This window comes from Dermacentor variabilis, chromosome 11 (genome assembly GCF_050947875.1).
Source record: "Dermacentor variabilis isolate Ectoservices chromosome 11, ASM5094787v1, whole genome shotgun sequence".
Lineage (NCBI taxonomy): Eukaryota > Metazoa > Arthropoda > Arachnida > Ixodida > Ixodidae > Dermacentor > Dermacentor variabilis.
In genome coordinates, this window is record NC_134578.1 from 40452428 (window position 1) to 40472083 (window position 19656).

Genomic DNA, 19656 nt, shown 5'->3' on the forward strand with positions numbered 1-19656 from the left:
TTTGGGAGAGTGCAAGTTTTTAGTTGAGGGCAAAGAGTATTTACAGACGTATGGTACAATTACGAGCTAAACAATGCGCTGCAATAAATTCGTACCTTTTCTGTTTTATTTTCTTTTTCATACTCCTTTATAAGGTCATAGCTTTTTTTTTTCATGCGGGACAAAAATACACGCTCACACACATGCACGCACGCACACATCAAAACGCCTCGTATATACGTCGCGTCAAACCGCGCTGTAGTGATAAAAGAAAAAAAAAGCACTAAACGAAAACAAATACATCTAGTCAGAGCCACACTTTTGCGTGCTCTACGGGAGTGGTAAAGTGGGATCGTGAAAGGCGGCTGCGCTGCGCTCCCTTTAAAGCAGGGACACACGGGACACTCCTTTTAGGGTGCATTCACACTTGCAGAGGTGTTACTCAGCGGTGTCCACAGAAGAGACAGTGTAATCACTCCATCACCAGCGGGAGAGTAGAAGCTAAAGAAAAGGCGCATCTTTCCAATACTACGCAGACAAAAAAAAAAATATGAGAAGAACACGAAGGGTCGCAGTTTGTGACGATCCATTTAGTTTTGCATTATCTGTCGCACCGAGTGCACAGTCTCGATGACAACGGCAGGGCGTCGACATTCAAGCCAATGACGAAAGGGCATGGGAAGAAAACAGAATAAAGGACCATGTCGGGCTGCATTTGGATGAGCGTTCTGTCCCTGCCAGATCTATTTTCTGTCGCACGAAACTCAGGCGAAGAAAAATATGAAATCGAAGAAAGAAAAATAAACTGGAACGTCGCTGAATACCGCTTTTGAAGGACCTCGTTGCCTCTGTGCATCAAGGCATTGGCATGACGGTTCAGACGCAAGACCGGGAGGCAACGACATCATCTGTGCCATGTGGAACAAGTGAACTCACGAGGAAGCAAAGAAATCCAAGTGCATGCTCCACCATGGTGCGTCACTATACCGCGCAGCAAGAGCACGCGAGACAGCTAATCGCAATCAAAACACAGGGTCGTGTAAAAGCACTCAGATACGCTGGGTGGTATACAATTATGTGACTGCCCTTTGGCAAATACGGGCACATTTATTTCGCAATAGCAGTGTGTACACTAGAAGAAAACGAAAACTAATTTTTTTATTCCAGCGGTGCAACTGCCATTGCTGCGGCAAGGTGTAACGCACCTTGCCGCAGCAATGCGTACAGAGCAAATAATGCAGACACTGCTCGGTAACTAATTGCAAGTGTGAATGTGCCCTTTATGGATGGCTGACATGTACAACACAGAATCTTGAGACAAAAAAAAAAAATGTGGCTGGCAAGAGACGGAGCATTGAGGAGAAAAGAGGGGTAAAGAACGGTGTGTGTGTCGATGAGAAGGATCGACAAAAGAAAGAAAAGAAAAACTAGAGGAAGAGCGTGAAGCGATGGCCCTGAACTGCAGAACTTCGTACCAAAGCTGCTAGGGGAAATATCTGGTGCCAATGTCGATGGAAGTTTCCAACGTGGCCACTCAACTGGCACATGCGCACCGTTGTGTAGCATCACAGCAAATGGATCAGCATGTCTTGAATGAATCGGGCAGCGGTAGTGCTTTTGTTTTTCCTGTCTTATAATGGATTGGCTTCAGCAGCGGCAAAGCACTTTGAGCACCAGATAGTCGCCTGGTTTTCTTTGCATGAAACCGCATGGGCCAAGGAAACCGAGTCATTCCGGGGCTATGACGTCACGGGAGCTTTGCAGATGACCCTGCACATACCATGGGCGCCGCCGTATCTTATGTGTCAACGGCAGCAAAATTTCCTTTATACACAGTAAGCCAGGAATAGGCTGCACAAAGCCTAGTAAGGCGGAAGTTATCTTCAGCATTAGAGAAATCACCGACTGCTTGAGAATCGTATATGCAAAACGCAATAAATAATACTGACGTGCTACCACTAAGAATTACTATTAGGTAATTCACATTCACGAACATTCATTACATACATTTAAGTGCCTACAAATTACATATAGGCCAGTCTTACTGTCACAGGAGGCTTGATGTGCCACAGAGGATGCAATGACAGAAGACTGCTGGCGACACCACTGTGAAGTTTCTCGCACCAGGTACTCACGACGTCATAAAAATTCTGGCAATGTCTGCCTGGGGCTGCTTAACTGTTTACAAATAAGGAAAGATCGCGCGCTTCAAATAAAACTCAATCTGGCAAGTTTTGTGAGCCATGCTACGTAAACAGAAGCTAACTGTGCAATACCACGAAACCTGCAAAGTCACGATGACCTCACTAACGCAGTAATTTAGAAGACTTCAAACTTAAATTGTGAGGTTGAACATCCCAAAATAACACACGTGTTACGAGACGCTGGGAATCAGACACGCGACCTCATGCTTTATACCAGAACACTGGGTCCACCAAGCAACTGGAACAAGTGAGCTAAGCTTGAAGGAAGCCTAACCATAATATCCTCCATTATTAAGCAAGCACTCTTTTTTTGGTCAAAGAATGCAGAATTGACAGTGATGCAACAACCTAAACTTATCCAGCAACGCCTGAATGAAAAAAACAACAAAAAAGGCATGTGACATGTGCAGAAAGGCATCAAATGCAGGACAAACCCTGCACACTATCCTGTTCTTAGTTCTGAGTGAAGCTATGAAGTGACATGTACAAAACATGCCTCAGAACAGCCCCAGAGGTGCCCTCCCGCTAATAGCTAATAATATAAGCATGCACTCGCACTCATAGGAAGAGACAATACAAAGCTTCATTAGCAAACATGAGATCGCCAGCACAAGCTCTCGTCCATGAACAAGCTTCGTCAAGCCTTCGGAGACATTTCTGTGGTGTTCCATGACCCACCACAAAGCTCATTTGGATTTCTACAATGTGAAAACCTCACTGCAATGAAGGCGAGATGAAGCAGCAGTGGTTTTCTTGCAAGCAGCATATTTATTGAGACATGGACACTTTTACCCCCAAAGCGGTAGCCGTGTGCCTGCAACTAAAGGAAGTTTGCGGCCTCAACTACGATTTTTGGTACGTGTTCTGTAACTTTTTTTTTTTTACTACACTGATGTCGCCCTCCGTTTTCAGTATAGAATGATAGGGTCGGTTGCCCTAAACATATAGCTACGATAAAATTATTGGGTTTAACATCCCATAGAAACAAATCAGGGATGCTGTTATGGAGTGGCTCTGGGTATATTTAAATCACCCAGAGTTTTGTAACAGGCACCCAAAGCTACGCACACAAAATAGCGTCGATGCTACACAGACCTGAATCTTATTTTCACACATCTATAAAATGCAAGAACGCTTAATAATGACCCCAGTCGCCAGCTATCTGCACTCGCACTGGGCTGCCAATTAGACAAGAATGTAGCTGACGACAAAGCCATGGAAAGTCAACACCGGCAGCAAGCATGCGAAACCAGTAGGCTGGGCACTATCGCAGGTGTTCCTTTGTTTCATGCACCAGTTCCGGCAGTCCCTGACAAATGATGGCTGCCCCTTAGAAGTGCTGCGAGTTCTGGTTTACAGGAAGGCTCATGAGAACGGTTTACCTCACCTGCGATATTTTAACATACACTATAACTTAAGTATGCAGTTGCACTTCACTTTAATCAGGTTCACATATGACAGGTGGTTGAACCTGCAACCCTGTGTTCACAATGCTGAATGTTGTGGCTGCCGAGACATCAAGGTAAGTGCTCCTTCCCTGTGGCACCCTTGGGAGTCTAGTTTGCACCCATTAGTCTCAAGACCAAGTTTCATTGTTATGAACACAGGCCACACAGCGTCGTGGCAGCTCAAAAGGAAAGACTCACAAGGGCGATAGTTTTCGTGGGTCAAAATTACACCCTAAAAGGAGCAACTGTTTTTTTTTTTCTTTAGAATGTGGGAAGGCGTTCGGGTGGTCAAACCATAACTTGATTACACGCACACCTCTTTTCAGGCACCAGAAGGGTTGCCGAGTTTAGCAAAACAATTTCGTTTAAAGTCTTATAAAGTAGGCCGAGTGTGCCGACTGTAAGGTCTTTTCTGGGGTCTAAGGTACCAGTCAGTAAATGGCAGAAGAGTAAAAGGCCCATCTAATTTGCCTACACCATGCACTAGGTTACGCCTTTTGCCAATGCGGTGTGGTTGCAGCTGCATGTCACCACCCCCCACAGATGGTGCAGGCTTCGTGAAAAATGGGTTCACAGTGCTTGCAGCACCCTTTTGAATATAATTTTCACCCTTTGGGGTTGAGCACTTAGCAGAAGGAAGTAGTACAGGAATCCATGCTGAAGGTGTCGGGCTGGTTATGCACAATCGAGAGCTGGCATTGAACGGGTGTAAACTAGTTCACAAGGTGTAGGACAGATGAAATGGACCACTAAATGGACACATCTTTGGTGCCTAGACAACTGCATCTGCTAAATGCCCCTCGCTTCACTGCAGTGAGGTTTTCAACCTTACTCGTACGTGTGCACACACAGTGTCCTTCTAGAGTTCCCTCAAAAAGCGGGATTACCATGAAGTTTGTTGCGACTGTCCAACAAACCAGAAATGTAACTTCACTGGGGGGTGCACAGTGAAAAAGCTTTGCACTCTGCTAAAGTTTAAACACAATAAAGGCTACAGATTCATATAAGGACCACTTAATGCCTCAGCAAAGGCATTAACCTGGTGCATGGGCCAAGCCCCTTTGATAGTTGAGACAGCACGACCAACCAGGCTGTGGATGGTCAATGGTTATGAATTAGCGTAGTCACTCGCATACGGAAAGTAGCAGCGATCAGACATTGGCTGCTGTTCCTAAAATAAAAGCTCTAGCGGCGCCCATGGCACGTGAAGAAAAAGAAAACCGCACATTATTCTGACAATGTTGAAGAGGCAACTCTCCAGACGAGGTTTCACACAGAAGGCTTACAGGGAAAGGGGGGGCCGGGATAGAAAAATGGAAGTAAAATTACAGCGCAGGAGTGAGTGCCACATGGCGACTAGAGTTCCACGTTACGCCGCTCCCTCTAGCATCAACGCAACGCGCTATAAACAATCGAACAAGTGTGAACACACGCGCTTGGCTGGTGAACTCAGCCCAAGACACGAGGGAGTGCTTCCGGTGAGAAAAAAAAAAGATGGCTGGCTGGCTAGCTGGGCTTGATGCCCACCTGCTCGAAGTGACATTGCCAGATGAAAAAAAAAAAAAGAAAGAGCACAAGTTAATCGCCCACCACATGAACTATATTGTGACACATCAAGAAGGCGTCAGGTCGCATGGTACAGCCCCAGTCTGCTGTGGTACCTGCAGCGACGCAGCTTTTTGAATGAAATGTTGGTATATGAGCTTCAAAAACGCAGTTTGTATGCGATACCAAAGTGTATATACTGTAACCATAAATGATGTAATATAGAAGCAAAAATAAAAACGCAGATGACACGAACAAAAGATGAAAGTGAAGAGCAGACAAACAAGTTCGTTGCCAGTTTAATCTTCGCTTGACTGTTCCGCCCGAAGTTTTTTTTCATGTCTGTAAATGTCATGCTTATACAGCCTTTTTCTTCTGCGCTGTACCTTTTCTGTACGAACATCCTGCTGTTAACCATGCTAATATTGAAAAATAAATTGGCTCTCAAATATATAAACCCACGAGCTACATGAGGATGTGCCAAGACCTGATGCCAGCTTGATGCGTGAAAAAACTTGGAACAAGGTTGTGCCTCTACGAGAGAGGAAAGGGAGCCAAGGCTGAATGTTGAATGTTGTCGAATACAACTGAACGTCGCGTTGATAAGGGAATCGAGTATGAATTGCTACTCGAGCTAAGGCAACAGCTTACTAGTGCTCTAATTTTGCATACAGCTGGCACTCCAGTCAGTTTAATTTGACAGCAAGTTTGAAAGTACTTTCCTATTTCAAGGAGGTTGGTTCGAAGTGCACGCTGCCTACCGAAGGTTGAGGGTTGAGGGTTGAAGGTCTTTTGCAATTAAGGCAAAAGCATTTGACAGAGAATCCACTAAGTGCAGGGCGTTTCACTCTTTCGGGAGAGTTGGCGCTGCCGTCTCTTACAGAGAAAATTTTCACCACCTGGCACTGCTGTAAGCATACTGCATGCTTGTCATTCATACAAGATTAAGCATGTACCACATAAAAACGTGCTGCTATTTAAATTTTACCTTGAAAAGCCCCACGTATGTGAAATCTGAGCACTAACAAGCCAGCAGTTGGCCAGTAAGAGCCGTTTATACCTGAATCCCTTATCGACGCGATATTCAGAATATATATGCATATATCTAAGTGTGCATCCAACCAGATGAGACGCGCGGAGTTGACGCACGCGGCTGGATTTTGGCGCTGCTATCGGCCGATCATGCGAATTCTTGCACGACGAGGTGATGCACGGTGTGCCTCTCTGCGATGCCCTGGTATCAATTTCAGTGACGCTGTCAACGTGCCGTGGCCGACACATTCCGCAGCTTACCACCAGCGCAGACTGCGCCTCCTGCTCACTACGTTGCAGTTCACGAATTTGCAAACCCTGCCACCATCATCTGTGAAACGCGATACATTAAGGTATGGCCATTATCCATGGCCAGTCACGAACTAGCAGACATATGCACCCACAAAGAACAAGACAGAAAAACTGCAACGGTGAGGCACATCTCTGGCATATAGATTTCACATCTCACGCCGCAGCTGCCATGGCAGCTTGCAGACCCACGAATTCGGGTTCAACACCTATGCCAGTTAACTTATTTTTAGAGGTTTCACAGCATGCACAACTGGCGAGTTCTGGCTCATGCACCAGACCACAGGCACAATGCTAACTGGCAAGCGACATTGCTGTTTTAGAAAAAAACCTACGGCACACCACAGTAGAAAGCGATTTCTATTGTACAGGCCTATTGGTACAGAGCTCTTAGCTAAACCGAACTCGACTTTAACGTAAGCGTACTACCGTGAGCCAGGCCCCAGCGTTTTGATTTGTCACAGGTGAAGCGAGCTGCAGAGCTAGAACGATGACATCACAAGACACAGCATTTTAAGGGTAAAATCCTTCCGCGTCTCCATCTCGGGTGGCTTGCACATGACGTCATGGCAGGCGGTTGGGCTGGGGCAACGCCCTCTCATATCTTTTGCCCCAATCTTAGAGATAAGTGGGCGAAACTGCAGCGCAATCGCCGTTCGCCGACGCGGACGCCACGCAATGACATCAGCGCAGGCCGACTACCAGGCTCGTCGCAACGCGGCGAAAGCAGCGCCAAGTTTCCGCCCAGCGGCGTGCGTGCGCCAGAAACTCCGGGACGCTTCGCGTCTGCATTCCGTGTCACACACGGCTGCAGGTCGCGGACCTGCCGCTGCTTATCATCATCATCGGCTTTCCTCTTCGACTGGAGCAGAGATAACGGCAGGAAACAAGGGAGCACACGTTTGAAGTGTTCCGGAAGGGGAAAACGGGCCGCGATAAAATCAAGTCGTCGAGATACGGGCACGCCTTCGCGACAGGCCATCAAACGTCCACCACCATCTTCTTGTGGATATCTGTGTTGCCGACAACCTGCACATAAAAAAGAGAAAGGAAGAAGCGACGTCAGAATGCCGTATGCAAGCCGTTAGCTGCATTTGATAATGTTCGTTCGCACAGTGACCTGAACACTCAAGCTCTTTGAGTGCCTTGGCCCGACGCTTTAATGACAAATTGTGCAGTGTAGATAATTCTGTGAAGCAAGATGAATCAGGCACTTTGCGTGACAGAAAGCGGTGCACTTCAATAATGCTTGCGTGCGTTCCCACTTGATTCACTTGGACAAACCGAACTATTTCAGGACAAGCTGCAGTTCATTTTCAATTCGATGGGAGCTGCATTGCAGCTATCTACGCAATGTCGTTTGTTTTCACCATGTGCAAGCATCGCACAAGCCGATATGCATGGGATAGCTTGCCGTTGCGGGCACAGCGTCAGATCAGCCTGCATAAGCCGCCAGACTTCTGATGCCTTGTTGCAGGAACGGAGACTATGAATGCCATTCATAAGCTCATTCTGTATAAAAGTCTAGTTTGTGGTGTTGCCCGACAGATTTTACTAGGCCACCACTGCCATAAAGCGTAGCGGTAGTAGTAAATCTTGGTGGGATGAGACACAACTATGGTAGGAAGCATGGTATTTTTGTACCCTGACAAACCCGCCAACGAATCTCGAGGTAAAAAAGGAATGTAGGCGAGAATATTCTGCAATAAAAGTAGGCTTGTGTCAGGGACACTTCCCAACTTTCTTTCAAAAAGTCACTGGAAGATTTCACAACATTCTATTGGGCAGGAAAGCACCGACAACTCATCAAACATCATAGCCAACAGGGTCACTTCGCATGTGCTCTGAACGTGGTGAACTCTAATTTGAAAAAGAAAAAAAAATTGTCATTATCTACAATTGAGTATGCATGTTTCTACCTTCATCTATAGGCCGATAATGGAGATAACGCATTCGAAAAATATGGACCGATCCCAAAGATAGCGCAGCCAAAAAAATGTGGTCCGATCTTGGAGACAGTGCAGTGTCAATTTTAAGCAATCAAACGCCCCTTCATCAAGTGACAGGCGACAAGGTAGAGTGCTGTGCATAGTGACTCTGCCCCACTCTCACTTTCAACTCGTTCAGGAAGACATTGTCCCTGATCAACGTCAACTAGAGGATGGATCATATGCTAACTTTTTTGTGGCGACCGTGCTAGACAGCAAATAAGATTCTTTGTGCAGTATGCAGATGAACCTTCGATTTCGACAAAGCACTCCATTAGCGCCATGAGCATTGCATTGTCTTCTAGCGCCATGAGCACTGCATTGTCTTCTGCATGCCGCTTTCTAGACTTGGCACCTTCGGTATGAATGTGCACACCGAGGAAGAAAACAATATAATGGCAGACATTCACTCTTAAATGACTGGCGTCTTTAATGGATGGACCTTCGAACCAGCCAAGCATGAATACATAGTCACTTTATGTGCCAGGCTAAATTACGAATTATACCACCTGTAGGCTTTCCAATTTTTCACCAAACTGCACTACGGTGGTGATCAATGTTTTAGATGTTTTAACCAACCAATGTTTAGAAATGTGATGTGCCATATGTAGACAGAGTTCGAAAGAGAGGGAGATAACTAAGATCCGGTGTTCCTATTGCCTCCTGCCTCTTTCTATAGACTAGCTTATTATGTATACATAAGCTACTGTAGCAACAGCTGCAGGGTGCAATGTCACAGAAACATGGCAGCGCTACCATCAGCTTTAGTGCAGACAAGGATGCTGGCCATCCTCATCTAGCGAGTGTGCGCATAAGCTTGTGACACAGCCGGCACTAGACAAATTTCAAGACAAGTTTTAAGGTGCCAACACTGTCAGAAGCATATAAAATTGAAATTAAATTACGTGGTTTTACATGCCAAAACCACTATTTCGTTATGAGGCACACCGTAGTGGGGGACTCCGGAATAATTTGGACCACTAGGGGTTCTTCAACGTGCACCTAAATCTACGGCTGTTTTCATATTTTGCCCCCAACGAAATGCGAAAACAGCCGTGGCTGTGATTCGATCCCACGACCTTGTGCTTAGGAGACCCACAACTGTCTCAAGTGTGCCAGTAGTAGTAGTCCTTAACGGGATGAAGTGTAACTGGGGCAAGAAGAGTGTTCTGTTTGCACCATGAAAAAAAAAACTTGCCAACCTCGAGACCAAAAGGGAAGGAAAATTCAAATTAAGATTCTACAATAGTAGTGCCATGAGCAGATCCTTAAGTTCCCCCTAAAATTCTCAGCAAGATTCCGCCAATGGTGTCATTCATGACATTGCCTTAGATATTTCCTTGAATTCTGGTGCAGCTGAAAAGTGTCCAGGACTATTACTGCATTGTGGTACTGACAGGGACACCACATGGTGAACTTGACAGATTGTGACAAGCTCAGCTGTCATGCACTGTCAAATACCAAATTAAAGGTCAAGCTTTCAAAACTTTGGACAAGCTTCAGTAAGTTTTCTGGCGCAGATTGTCAATAAAAGTGGCAGATAACTATGAACAGACTGAAAGTCACATGTGTCCTTGTACGCACATTTTGTGCTTACGTTCCATGGTGTAGGTGGTGACTACACCACGACTTAGTGCCCCCCATTTGGTGCCAGGTGCGGTGTATTGATGACACCACTATTTCTTTTTATGAAACTCTAGCCAGTCAAGCTTGTAGCGAGTACACTAATTCACTCTCAATCTCGCCACACAGCTCCACACAAGGGCTGAACAGATGATTTATCCAAGATAGGGGCTTCACTATCACTAGCAAGCAGGCGTCAGGTGCACATTAAATTAACTTCAGGTGTACGCTTTGTTTGTACGCTCATGAACACTGAATAAAAGCCATTTTTCTGGTTTAATTGCACATATGGACAGCTGACAGTGGACTTTTACACAATTCTGAGGCCGAAACAAGTTGGGGTTTGTGCAGAACATATGACAAGGTTGAATTACAATTATGCCAAAGGCCAAATTCAAGGAGTGGGAAACAAACCTTATTCGTACACATACAATGAAAAATAGTGATATATCCTTCTCAGCTCAATTTCTTGGAGCTGAGCAGCTGTTCAGTTGACATGCATTGTAATGACGTCGAGCACCTTCTGGCACGATGGTTAGTAGCGTCCGATTTATGCCAAGATTGCATTGTGTTAAAGCCAAACGGCCAAAACTTACTTTGCGCCAGGCATTTAGAGAGCCTGGGGCTCAAAAGGGGAGCCATGATGGCTGCGGTGGGAACCAACTAGCAAAACAACGAAATGGCGGCACAGCTACTGATGGCTTGATCTGGCTTCGACTAGCTCCACCAGGGCAATGGTGATCTGAACAAGCTGATCCGTGGCTGTGGAGACGAAACATTGCAATCATTTCGCGACATGCTAAAAAAAGATATCTTGGATTGTACCCTGATAGACAGTGTCCATGGCACAGCCTCTATGCGGAGTTACAGTTGCTGACCAATAATTCGGCCGCAGAGATTTATAAGGATGGTCCAAATTTCAGACACCTTGTCGCATGCCATGCGACAATTCGGACTTAGACTGTACGACCGTGTGCTAATTTGGCTACCAAGTCGAGCAGAAATGGCGATATTTTCTTTTTGACATCTCTGCCACGGTTGTTGGCCATGCCGCCAGCGTCTCCTCAAAACTAAATCTAGTGAAACAGCCGACCTAGTAGTTGCCGATGAAGATTCGGTGCATGCATTCACTAACTTCACATATCTGTAGTATAACAATGGTCAAGATTTGGTAGCAATGCCTTTCACTCGATTCTACAGACCTCACTCTTATCATCCACTGTTCACGGCCGCCCGAACCTGTTGATAATGGGTGCGTACAATGGATTGCCATAATATCGTGGCCGTAGATTGTCTAGGTAAAAGGCAAGCATATGTGCATGCAGCAACGGGTTGACATACTTGGGACATATTGGACAATCATTTTACAAAATGTACTTTAATTTTCATGGTATTTTGCTTGACTAGCACCGGATGTCACCGGACTAGCACCAGTGTCGATGGCCGGTAGCGTTTAGGCACTGTGACAAAATAGCATACTCAGCAGTGTGCCAAAAATGCCATCGCTCATACACGTCGATGAGTCTTGCACTGGTCATGTGAAAGGTTGAACGCCTGGCATTCTGCCAAGAAAGCGTTGATTGCAGGTGTCGATGCATCATGTAGTGCTAGTCAAGCCAAGTCGAAGATATTCCTGAAAGTGACGATTCGAGAATACTGCACACTTTATTGACCGCTTGTGGAACAAAGTCACTTATTTCCAAGCGAATCCAGCAGTTTGGACTCCCAGTTATTCAGCTTTTTAGGCGGCCCACACCAAGTCCTAATTATTGGTTGGTGGCTTACTTTAAACGTTGAAAAACCTTCCCCAACTCCAGTTTTTAAGGAATTCAAGGGGCACACTTATTTTCCAAGAGTTTCAAGGGCCCTTGAATCCCTCTTTCCAAATTCAAGTGTTTTTTAAAGAAGGTGTATGAACTCTGATAAGTACTACATAAAAAACGCCAGACATAAGCATCTTACAATAGGGATTTCGGACATACCTCAAGTTTTATCACTCGGAGCAAAAGTACAACAGCACACATAATTAAGATGCATACAAATTGAGCATTATGATCAAAACACCAAGCAAACACATTCACGTGATGCATGAATGGACAAATGATTTGCTCATGTTAACGCATCATGCCAGATTTCTTGATTCATTAGCAGTTCTGGACATGGCTTCAGCAAAAACTAGCAGGTTACAATTTGTGCTGCACTTTTGGCGAAGCGCAACTACTTTCAAGACAGAAGTTCAAACAGATGTGCATCTACCCTAGTCCCAGAAAAGTTCAAATCTCAGCATAGTTTACAGACACGATCTGGCACACAATACAAAATTTGCAAATGTTACAAAAGGTAAAAGCAATGGGGCACACGCATAAACAGAAAATATCACAGCATCATATTTCAGGCAGAAGTGTTCTAGCAACACTCGCCCAGTGGAAACTTCGTCGCAGCCTGCCCCGCACATTTTGGAATGAGAGAGGCCTCTGCACTTTTTTGCTAAAATGTCTCCAAAATACATTGCAGCTTAAATGGATGCTATTACTGCACCACCTGCTAGGAACGCACCTTAGAAATGTGCCCTTATAAAGCATTTTAATCTGTTGTCGGAAAATATGCAGTGCACAATGCTGGCATACACCTGCCAGCTTCTCTCGCTACGGGTTACAATGCATATCGGGCAGATCGAACGGCACACAAGCACACACCGAACAGAACTCGTCGAAGGAGATCTTGCCGTCCTCGTCGCGGTCGGCAAACAGGATGGTCTTGTCGACGATCTGCTGCAGCTGGGCCTCCTTGAGGTTGTTGCCGACCATCATCTTGAGCACCTGGAACAGCTCACCATTGGAGATGAAGCCGTCGTTATCCATGTCGTAAATCCGGAAGGCAACTGGAAAATGACGACCAGTGCAAAACGTCAGCGCAACAACGCCTTGGACTCAGACTGTGCTCGTGGACGGGGGGGGGCAAGGCCAATTGTCCAAAAAAGTATTGCACGATTTTTTTTCAATACCGTATTTACTCACACAGCGATTGCACTTTTTGTCAAAAAAAAAAACTGACGCAAATTCAGGGGTGCGATTAAAACGCGGGTTAAATTTCCCACAAAAAGAAATTCTTTTTTCATCCCGCTTTTGCTGCGGGATGGCAACAGGTCAACAAATAGGCGGCTGCCGCTGTATGTAGTGCAGGACACCAAAACAAAAATGGCGTCAGACGGAGCAACCCGAATGCGCCGAATGCAATTTCTTTTTTTTCTTGAGTACATCACATACATTGAAACAGTTTCTTCCGTATCAGTAATGAATAATATTGTTAATATCAGCAAGTTTGCAGCAATAACGTAGCCATGTCCACTTTCAGGGGACAAACAGATGGGCATGCTTAGCTGCCAGTGACATAGAAACACATGGCGGGCATGCTGCGGAAACTGCAGCATTTGTCTTCACTACTATCTTAATACGGCACGTTTCCGCTAAAGGTGGGCGAATATCTTAGCTGTGTTACAAGCGTTGGTGTATGAATAGGGTACACTTCTAGCGTATCAGTGTAAACGAGGCTGTTGTCGTTGCCGCTCGCGATTTGTTGCGTGCCCATGAGTGCGCACGAGAAGAATCGAAAAATGCCTTTTTTGATGTTCTTGTTGACCACAACCGTTATAAGGCCTACACATAATAAAGGCAAGTTTGGTTGTAGCTTTATTTTGTCATGGAAGTGTGGAAAGTAATGAAAGGAATGAAATGGGGCATCTGCTTAAGAATGTTTGGTGTGTGCAGACTGCTTGGTTTGTCTTGAAGAGTCGTTAGCGTAGCATTCGACAGATGGTAAGCACAGTCACTATTCGCTAGACTTGGCACCTGACATATCGCTGTGGCGAGTTTGGGGTGCGGTCATTACTCTAGAAATAAAAAAAAATTAAGTTTTGACAACAAAATTCAAGGGTGCGATCACCATGCGAGTAACTTCGGTATGTACGTTCTATGTAGATGCTTATGTTGAAAGTGAATTTACTACATGTAACCTGCAACAATTGTCACTACCATGTAAATTGGCAGCCACCCCTTCAAACTGCTTGCCTCGGTAGCTATTTCAGTTAAAGAATAAATTCAATCCCATGTTTCCGTAGCCACCTCCTTGCAGAACTTTTTGCACGTCTCTGCGGAGAGCTCGGTGGCGGGTCAGCACATGACAAACAGGTCGCCGAAGGCGGAGATGCCATTTGCCTTGCGAGAGATATGTTAAACATGCGAAAATCCCATGCGCACCAAAACTCAAAAACAGACTAAAATACAACATCAGAAATAGTGAATAGCGTCTATCTTCCGACATTCCTTACTATGTAAATGAAATAGTTACACATAACATCAACTCTGTGTTTGAAAGTGCAGCAGTGATGCCACCTGCTCTCTCTGGTCAAGTATAGCTCTCATAGCCAAAAGAAGTTCCATTAGCATAGCTGGTGATTTAAGAGGAAGCTTTAGCTCAGAGCCAACTCTGATTTCTCCATTCAAATAAACGTTCAATGAAGAAATGGTCATTATTCAACCACTGTTTTTTCGAGAGACAAAGCTTTAACAAAGGCAAAGAAATTAAAGACCTAAATAAAAAGTGTGTCCAACAGTATTTAAATTTTAACTTTTTCTTCTAAGTGCAAAAAACCTCATCAAATTTGGTGCAGTGAATGCAGAGTGATTTCTCTATTACCATGTATTTACATTTACATTGCATTTACAGATCAAGAGGTATACCTTTCTTTTAATTCTTCTTTGCAACATATTCAATGTCTGCTCCTTAAAGGGCCCCTCACCACGTCTGGCCATTTTGAGCTGACAGGCGCAGAGCATACAATGCGCGCCAACGATCGTGTTTACAAAGGATCACACCGCTATGCGCCGCGGAAAAGCCTGAAATTTCAGTATGAATGCCCTTTTCCTCTTCACTTGCGGCGAATCCGCCCGGAGAGGGACGGTGACGTAATCGAGCTCCTGCGCCTACGTAATCGTGTCCGCAGTGTGATGCCGCTCGTGGCAACACACTACTTTGAGAATTATTCAAGACAACATCTGTTATCTGGGAAATCTGTTGCTTGAATCGACAAACCGAAGTTTAGAGGAATAATAAAACACAAACGAAATGTCTGCGTGTTTTTTTTGTTTTACTTCACACTGAAGCAAGAAAGATGTACTTCCGCTTCGTCTGCTCGTTCCCACGGCCGTGCGGTCATGTGCGCAGGTAACGAAACTATGCCATTTTCTACCGTGTTCCAGCACGTGATCATGCGCTGCGATCCGCTTGTTCTGCCTCAGTATTCATGTAGCACTGAATTATACCTCTAGTCCTGTTTCCTTGCGCACAGCACGCAAAATCGTGCGATGCGCGAATGAGACAACAGCTCGCGCGTGACACGGAAATCCGTAGAGCGCGAAAAAAAAAAAGCGAGGAGAAAAAAAATGAAGGCAGGGCCTGTGACGTATGCGTCACGCGATCCTCGAGGCCTGGTATGGGAGAACGCAGGGAAGGAATTTCACTTGCGAAGGCTAGACGGGGCGCGAGTGGAGAGAGCGTCCTGCTTGGCAGTAGAGCCAGCCTGCTGAAATCACGGGTTCGCTACACTGAAGTATTTCTATCTTGGCTATTAATGAGTCAATTTAAAAAACCTTTGCGGCAGAACGCTCCCTAGAGGATGCATAAATGCTTCCAGCATATAACCAAAATTTGCTAGGGGGCCTGGTGAGGGGCCCTTTAAACCTTGCATTTCTTTGGAAGCCAAGCCTTCAGTATGCCTTCACTGTTCAAATTATGGCTGATGGTGACTGTACTCAGTGCACTCAGTACTGGCTTCAAGAGGCCATTTCACTGTTTTCACGAGTGTTGAAAAAGATCATTCTGTCAAGAGGATTTAACATTCCCCGTGCTCGTCGAATACTTGCAGGAGAAGCTTCAGCAGCGAGTCGATTAACTGCACCTGCCAATTAATCCTTGAGAGTCCCATGAGCATCTTAGGATCTCAGAAAAATGACCACTGGACTAAAACAATAGAACACTTCACAATTTTCTGGCGGGGCTATTCTTAAGCGTAAGAAGAAATATAAAAGAACAAAGAAGAATATGTTTTGTAATAACTGACTGGGAACCACCAAGCGACTGACACGAAGCCACTGAATTCATACAGAACTGTTTAGCACTTTTTTAGGTGAGGTCATTCCCAAACAAGTGAACTCCAATTGAAAAAAAAAAATTCAATTAGGTTATTTGTAAGTGGATGCAATGTAAGGCAACTTAACTAGTGCAGAAAAAAAATTGTTAAAATTTCAGCTCAATTATTTTAAACACAGAGGATGTTAGGTTGCTCAAGTTACACAAAAGATGGCAGTAACATGGGCAGATGGCAGTAACATCAAAACATTCTTACCACCCTCCCCCGAAAGATGTAAGGCTATGACAGAAAAATGCAGTAGTTTTAATGAAATCATTCAGTTTACAAAGCTGCAAAAGATGGTACCATTTCCATTCCAGGAATGACATCACAGAATGAATGCTGCTTCCGTGGCACATTCAGTATTGCAGCAATAATTTTTCCTAGCGGGGGGGGTGTTGGTTCACAATGAATGATGAGCGAATGTGCGTTTAACAGATGGCACAAAGCTCCAGTCCAACCATTACAAGTATTTTTGCAACCCGTCTGTTTTCAGTGGTAGTCAACACTTTTGTCCAACACGATTATCAAAGCACTTCAAGCCACACCATGCAAAGTGATGCATACTGTTCAATGTTTCATTCAGCACTTACATCTGAGCTTTGACTCCTTGTCGCCTTTGACGCTAAATTGCGACACTCCTTGAATAAATTCTGCAACAGATAGGAAGAAATGAGCCAACACAGCAACAGAGAACTGCGACCACAGATGCAAAAGCATTCGCACTGCGTTCTAATGTCACAGTTGGCTCGCCCAATAGCATATGCACGAAATGAAACCCAGTCACGTAAACCACGTGGCACATTGAGGGTGTTTACAGCGTTGAAAACAAGGACCCTACATACCAGAAATAATGAGTGCAAGTGTGGAAGTTCAGGCACGTTGATAAGTTAATTTTCAACAGTGTTCACAGTGCACACAGTTGAGAAAATTTAACCGAGTTCCAGCTATGGTGACAAAATTACATTATATTTTGCCAACTCTATGCACTTAGATGTCACATACGTCAAGGCTTACTACATGGAGTGACAACTTGAATTGTGGGAAGACTACTGACAACCATGCAGCCTTATTTTGTTATGTATTCCATGTTGGCAGATTTATTACGCATAAAACACAAGTTGATTCCATAACGAATCTGCACTCGTGTTTTAAATGAAAGACTGTTTACCAGAAATTCCTGCATACAATGACACTACATGACAATGCATGACACTGCATAATGACAGTGCATACAATGACAGTACATGGAGCAAGTTTTTGATGGTGAAAGAATAAAAAAGAAAAATCATTCTATTTTAATAAGTCAAGACCAAGAATTCGTGAAAACCATAAACATTTCGGTACATCTATATATATATCTGAAAATCATAACAAAATGTGATGTCATTCTGTGCCAGATCCTGCAATACTATTTCAAGTCATGCAAGTTTGCACAAAAACCTAAATATATAAAATGAGGCTACACAGGCTGTAGGAAAGCAGCTTAGGTTTAAATACCAAGAAAAAGAAAAGGATTACATAAAAATGCACACACCTAATGTTTAATAGTTACGTTGCAGGAAATAAAAACAGCCTGGAGCAATGTCACGCCAAAAGTTGTAAGCATCTTGGACATTAGCTTCGCATTTCAATACAGAAAAAATTTCTTAAATATGATGTTCCACTTAATGTATATGTAACTCTAGTGAACTTAAGAGCCCGAGTGGAATTCTAGTTAGCTTAAGTAGGACAAACTTCTAAGTAGAAATTAATGTAAGCTGGAATTAAAGTGGCACTTCAGCCTGACAATTCCACTCAAGCTTGCAGACAATTTTTAGAACAATGGGTGTCAAGCCCTTCAAAGAAATGTAGTGAAAAGTCACCTTTGAAATCCACTTCCCCATTTCCATCTGTGTCAAATATGTCTATTACACGCTGTACTAGGGGGTTTTGCTGGAGCTCTGGGAGGGACATGAATTCGTCGATGCTCAGGGAACCAGAATTGTCAAGGTCTAGCTTCTTGAACCTCTTGCCGAGCCTTTTGATTTCGTCGGCATCGACTAAAAAAAAAGAGAAAGACACAGTGATGGAAAGAACTCCACGGGAACTCAACTTCATGACAGACCTGTGTTACTAGCTTAAATGCTACGGCAAATGCTCAGCCACCCGAGAATGTTTATGTCAAGTTTAGCTAAAAAGGGAAGTCAGATGACAATATTTCAGTTAAAGATTATTCATGCAATGGTATGCAAAACGTCAACTTTACCAACAACTGAGCTTATACAAGTTTTTGCACTAGCTTGCCGCGACATTATGTACTTCAACATCTGTCTACTTGGTTTTAGTTAACCCCAATGAAGCTCTAAAATCATTGCCTGTCAACAAAAATGAAACCTTTGGCTCTGAGGACAATTCACATAAATCAGTTTGCTCACATTTATTTCTGGCCACAGAGTACAAAAGAAGCAATAAAATGCTATTGGAATAAAATATTAATTACTATAATAAAGAATTAGCAACCAGTCCGTTAAGAACTGAAATCTTGCTTCAGCATATAAAAAATCGCTACGGGCTTTGCATTGGGATTTGCGTGCTTGAATTTTGAGGTATAATATTCAGCGTTGCAAAGGTTACTACAGAGGGATTACATTGCATTGTATAGGAAGAAAGGATTCTACCCAAGAGGTTTTGTCAACTTTTCCTGCATCAAAACAGCTCAAATACGAGATAGTAAGCTTTCAATTCTGTGACCATGCACTGACGTAGCAGTACTATTGTTTTCGTGTGCAATCCATAAAAAAAAAGATCTGCCATTTTTGTTCTAATAACAATAATCTTTTTTCTGCTAAATGAATGACAGTGGGAGCTTAGAAGAATACTTTATCAGCCTAAATTTATTCAGTGCTGCACTTTTGTGTCTGGGGGCACGATCAGAGATCGTTGTTCAAAACACGCATTCAGTTTGTGTTCAGTTTCACCTCATGTGATTGGCATAGGCCGTGCCGAGTCATCAGGCCCGCTCGGCGGCTGACGACTCAGCACGGCTTAAGCCAATTGCATGATCGCACCCCTGTTAACATGTTCAATGCATATAATCTTGCACTGGTGAAAATGAGCGCCTCCCGAAAAACGATCACTGCTTTTGAGCAGTGCAGCTTTACAAATGCATTTTGATACAAAATGCTATTCACCTCAGAGTCATAGAAACTTATGCTTAACACCTTAACTGCCAAAAAAAAAGTAGAAAAAGTGACAAAAAGTGTAGCTTTTTTGAAACATGCAATTATTGTGTCATTGTCTCTCTTAAAAAATATACCAGGAATGCCTACAGCACTTTTATTGCTCTTGGCAAAAAAAAA

General features: G+C 44.1%; 1 protein-coding gene across 4 annotated transcripts in view; it reads right to left on the minus strand.

Annotated features, from left to right (window-relative positions):
- The window catches only part of LOC142564552 (calcineurin subunit B type 2), a 51400-nt gene continuing 31744 nt past the window's right edge, over window positions 1–19656 (minus strand). For all 4 annotated transcript variants that reach the window (XM_075675580.1, XM_075675583.1, XM_075675582.1 and 1 more), the window contains 4 exons: window positions 18181–18357; window positions 16909–16968; window positions 12825–13009; window positions 1–7546 (listed from right to left, as the gene is read on the minus strand). In XM_075675580.1, coding sequence (XP_075531695.1) covers window positions 7499–7546; window positions 12825–13009; window positions 16909–16968; window positions 18181–18357 — 470 coding nt within the window. In that variant the 3' untranslated portion in view covers window positions 1–7498. The remainder of the gene's footprint in view (window positions 7547–12824; window positions 13010–16908; window positions 16969–18180; window positions 18358–19656) is intronic.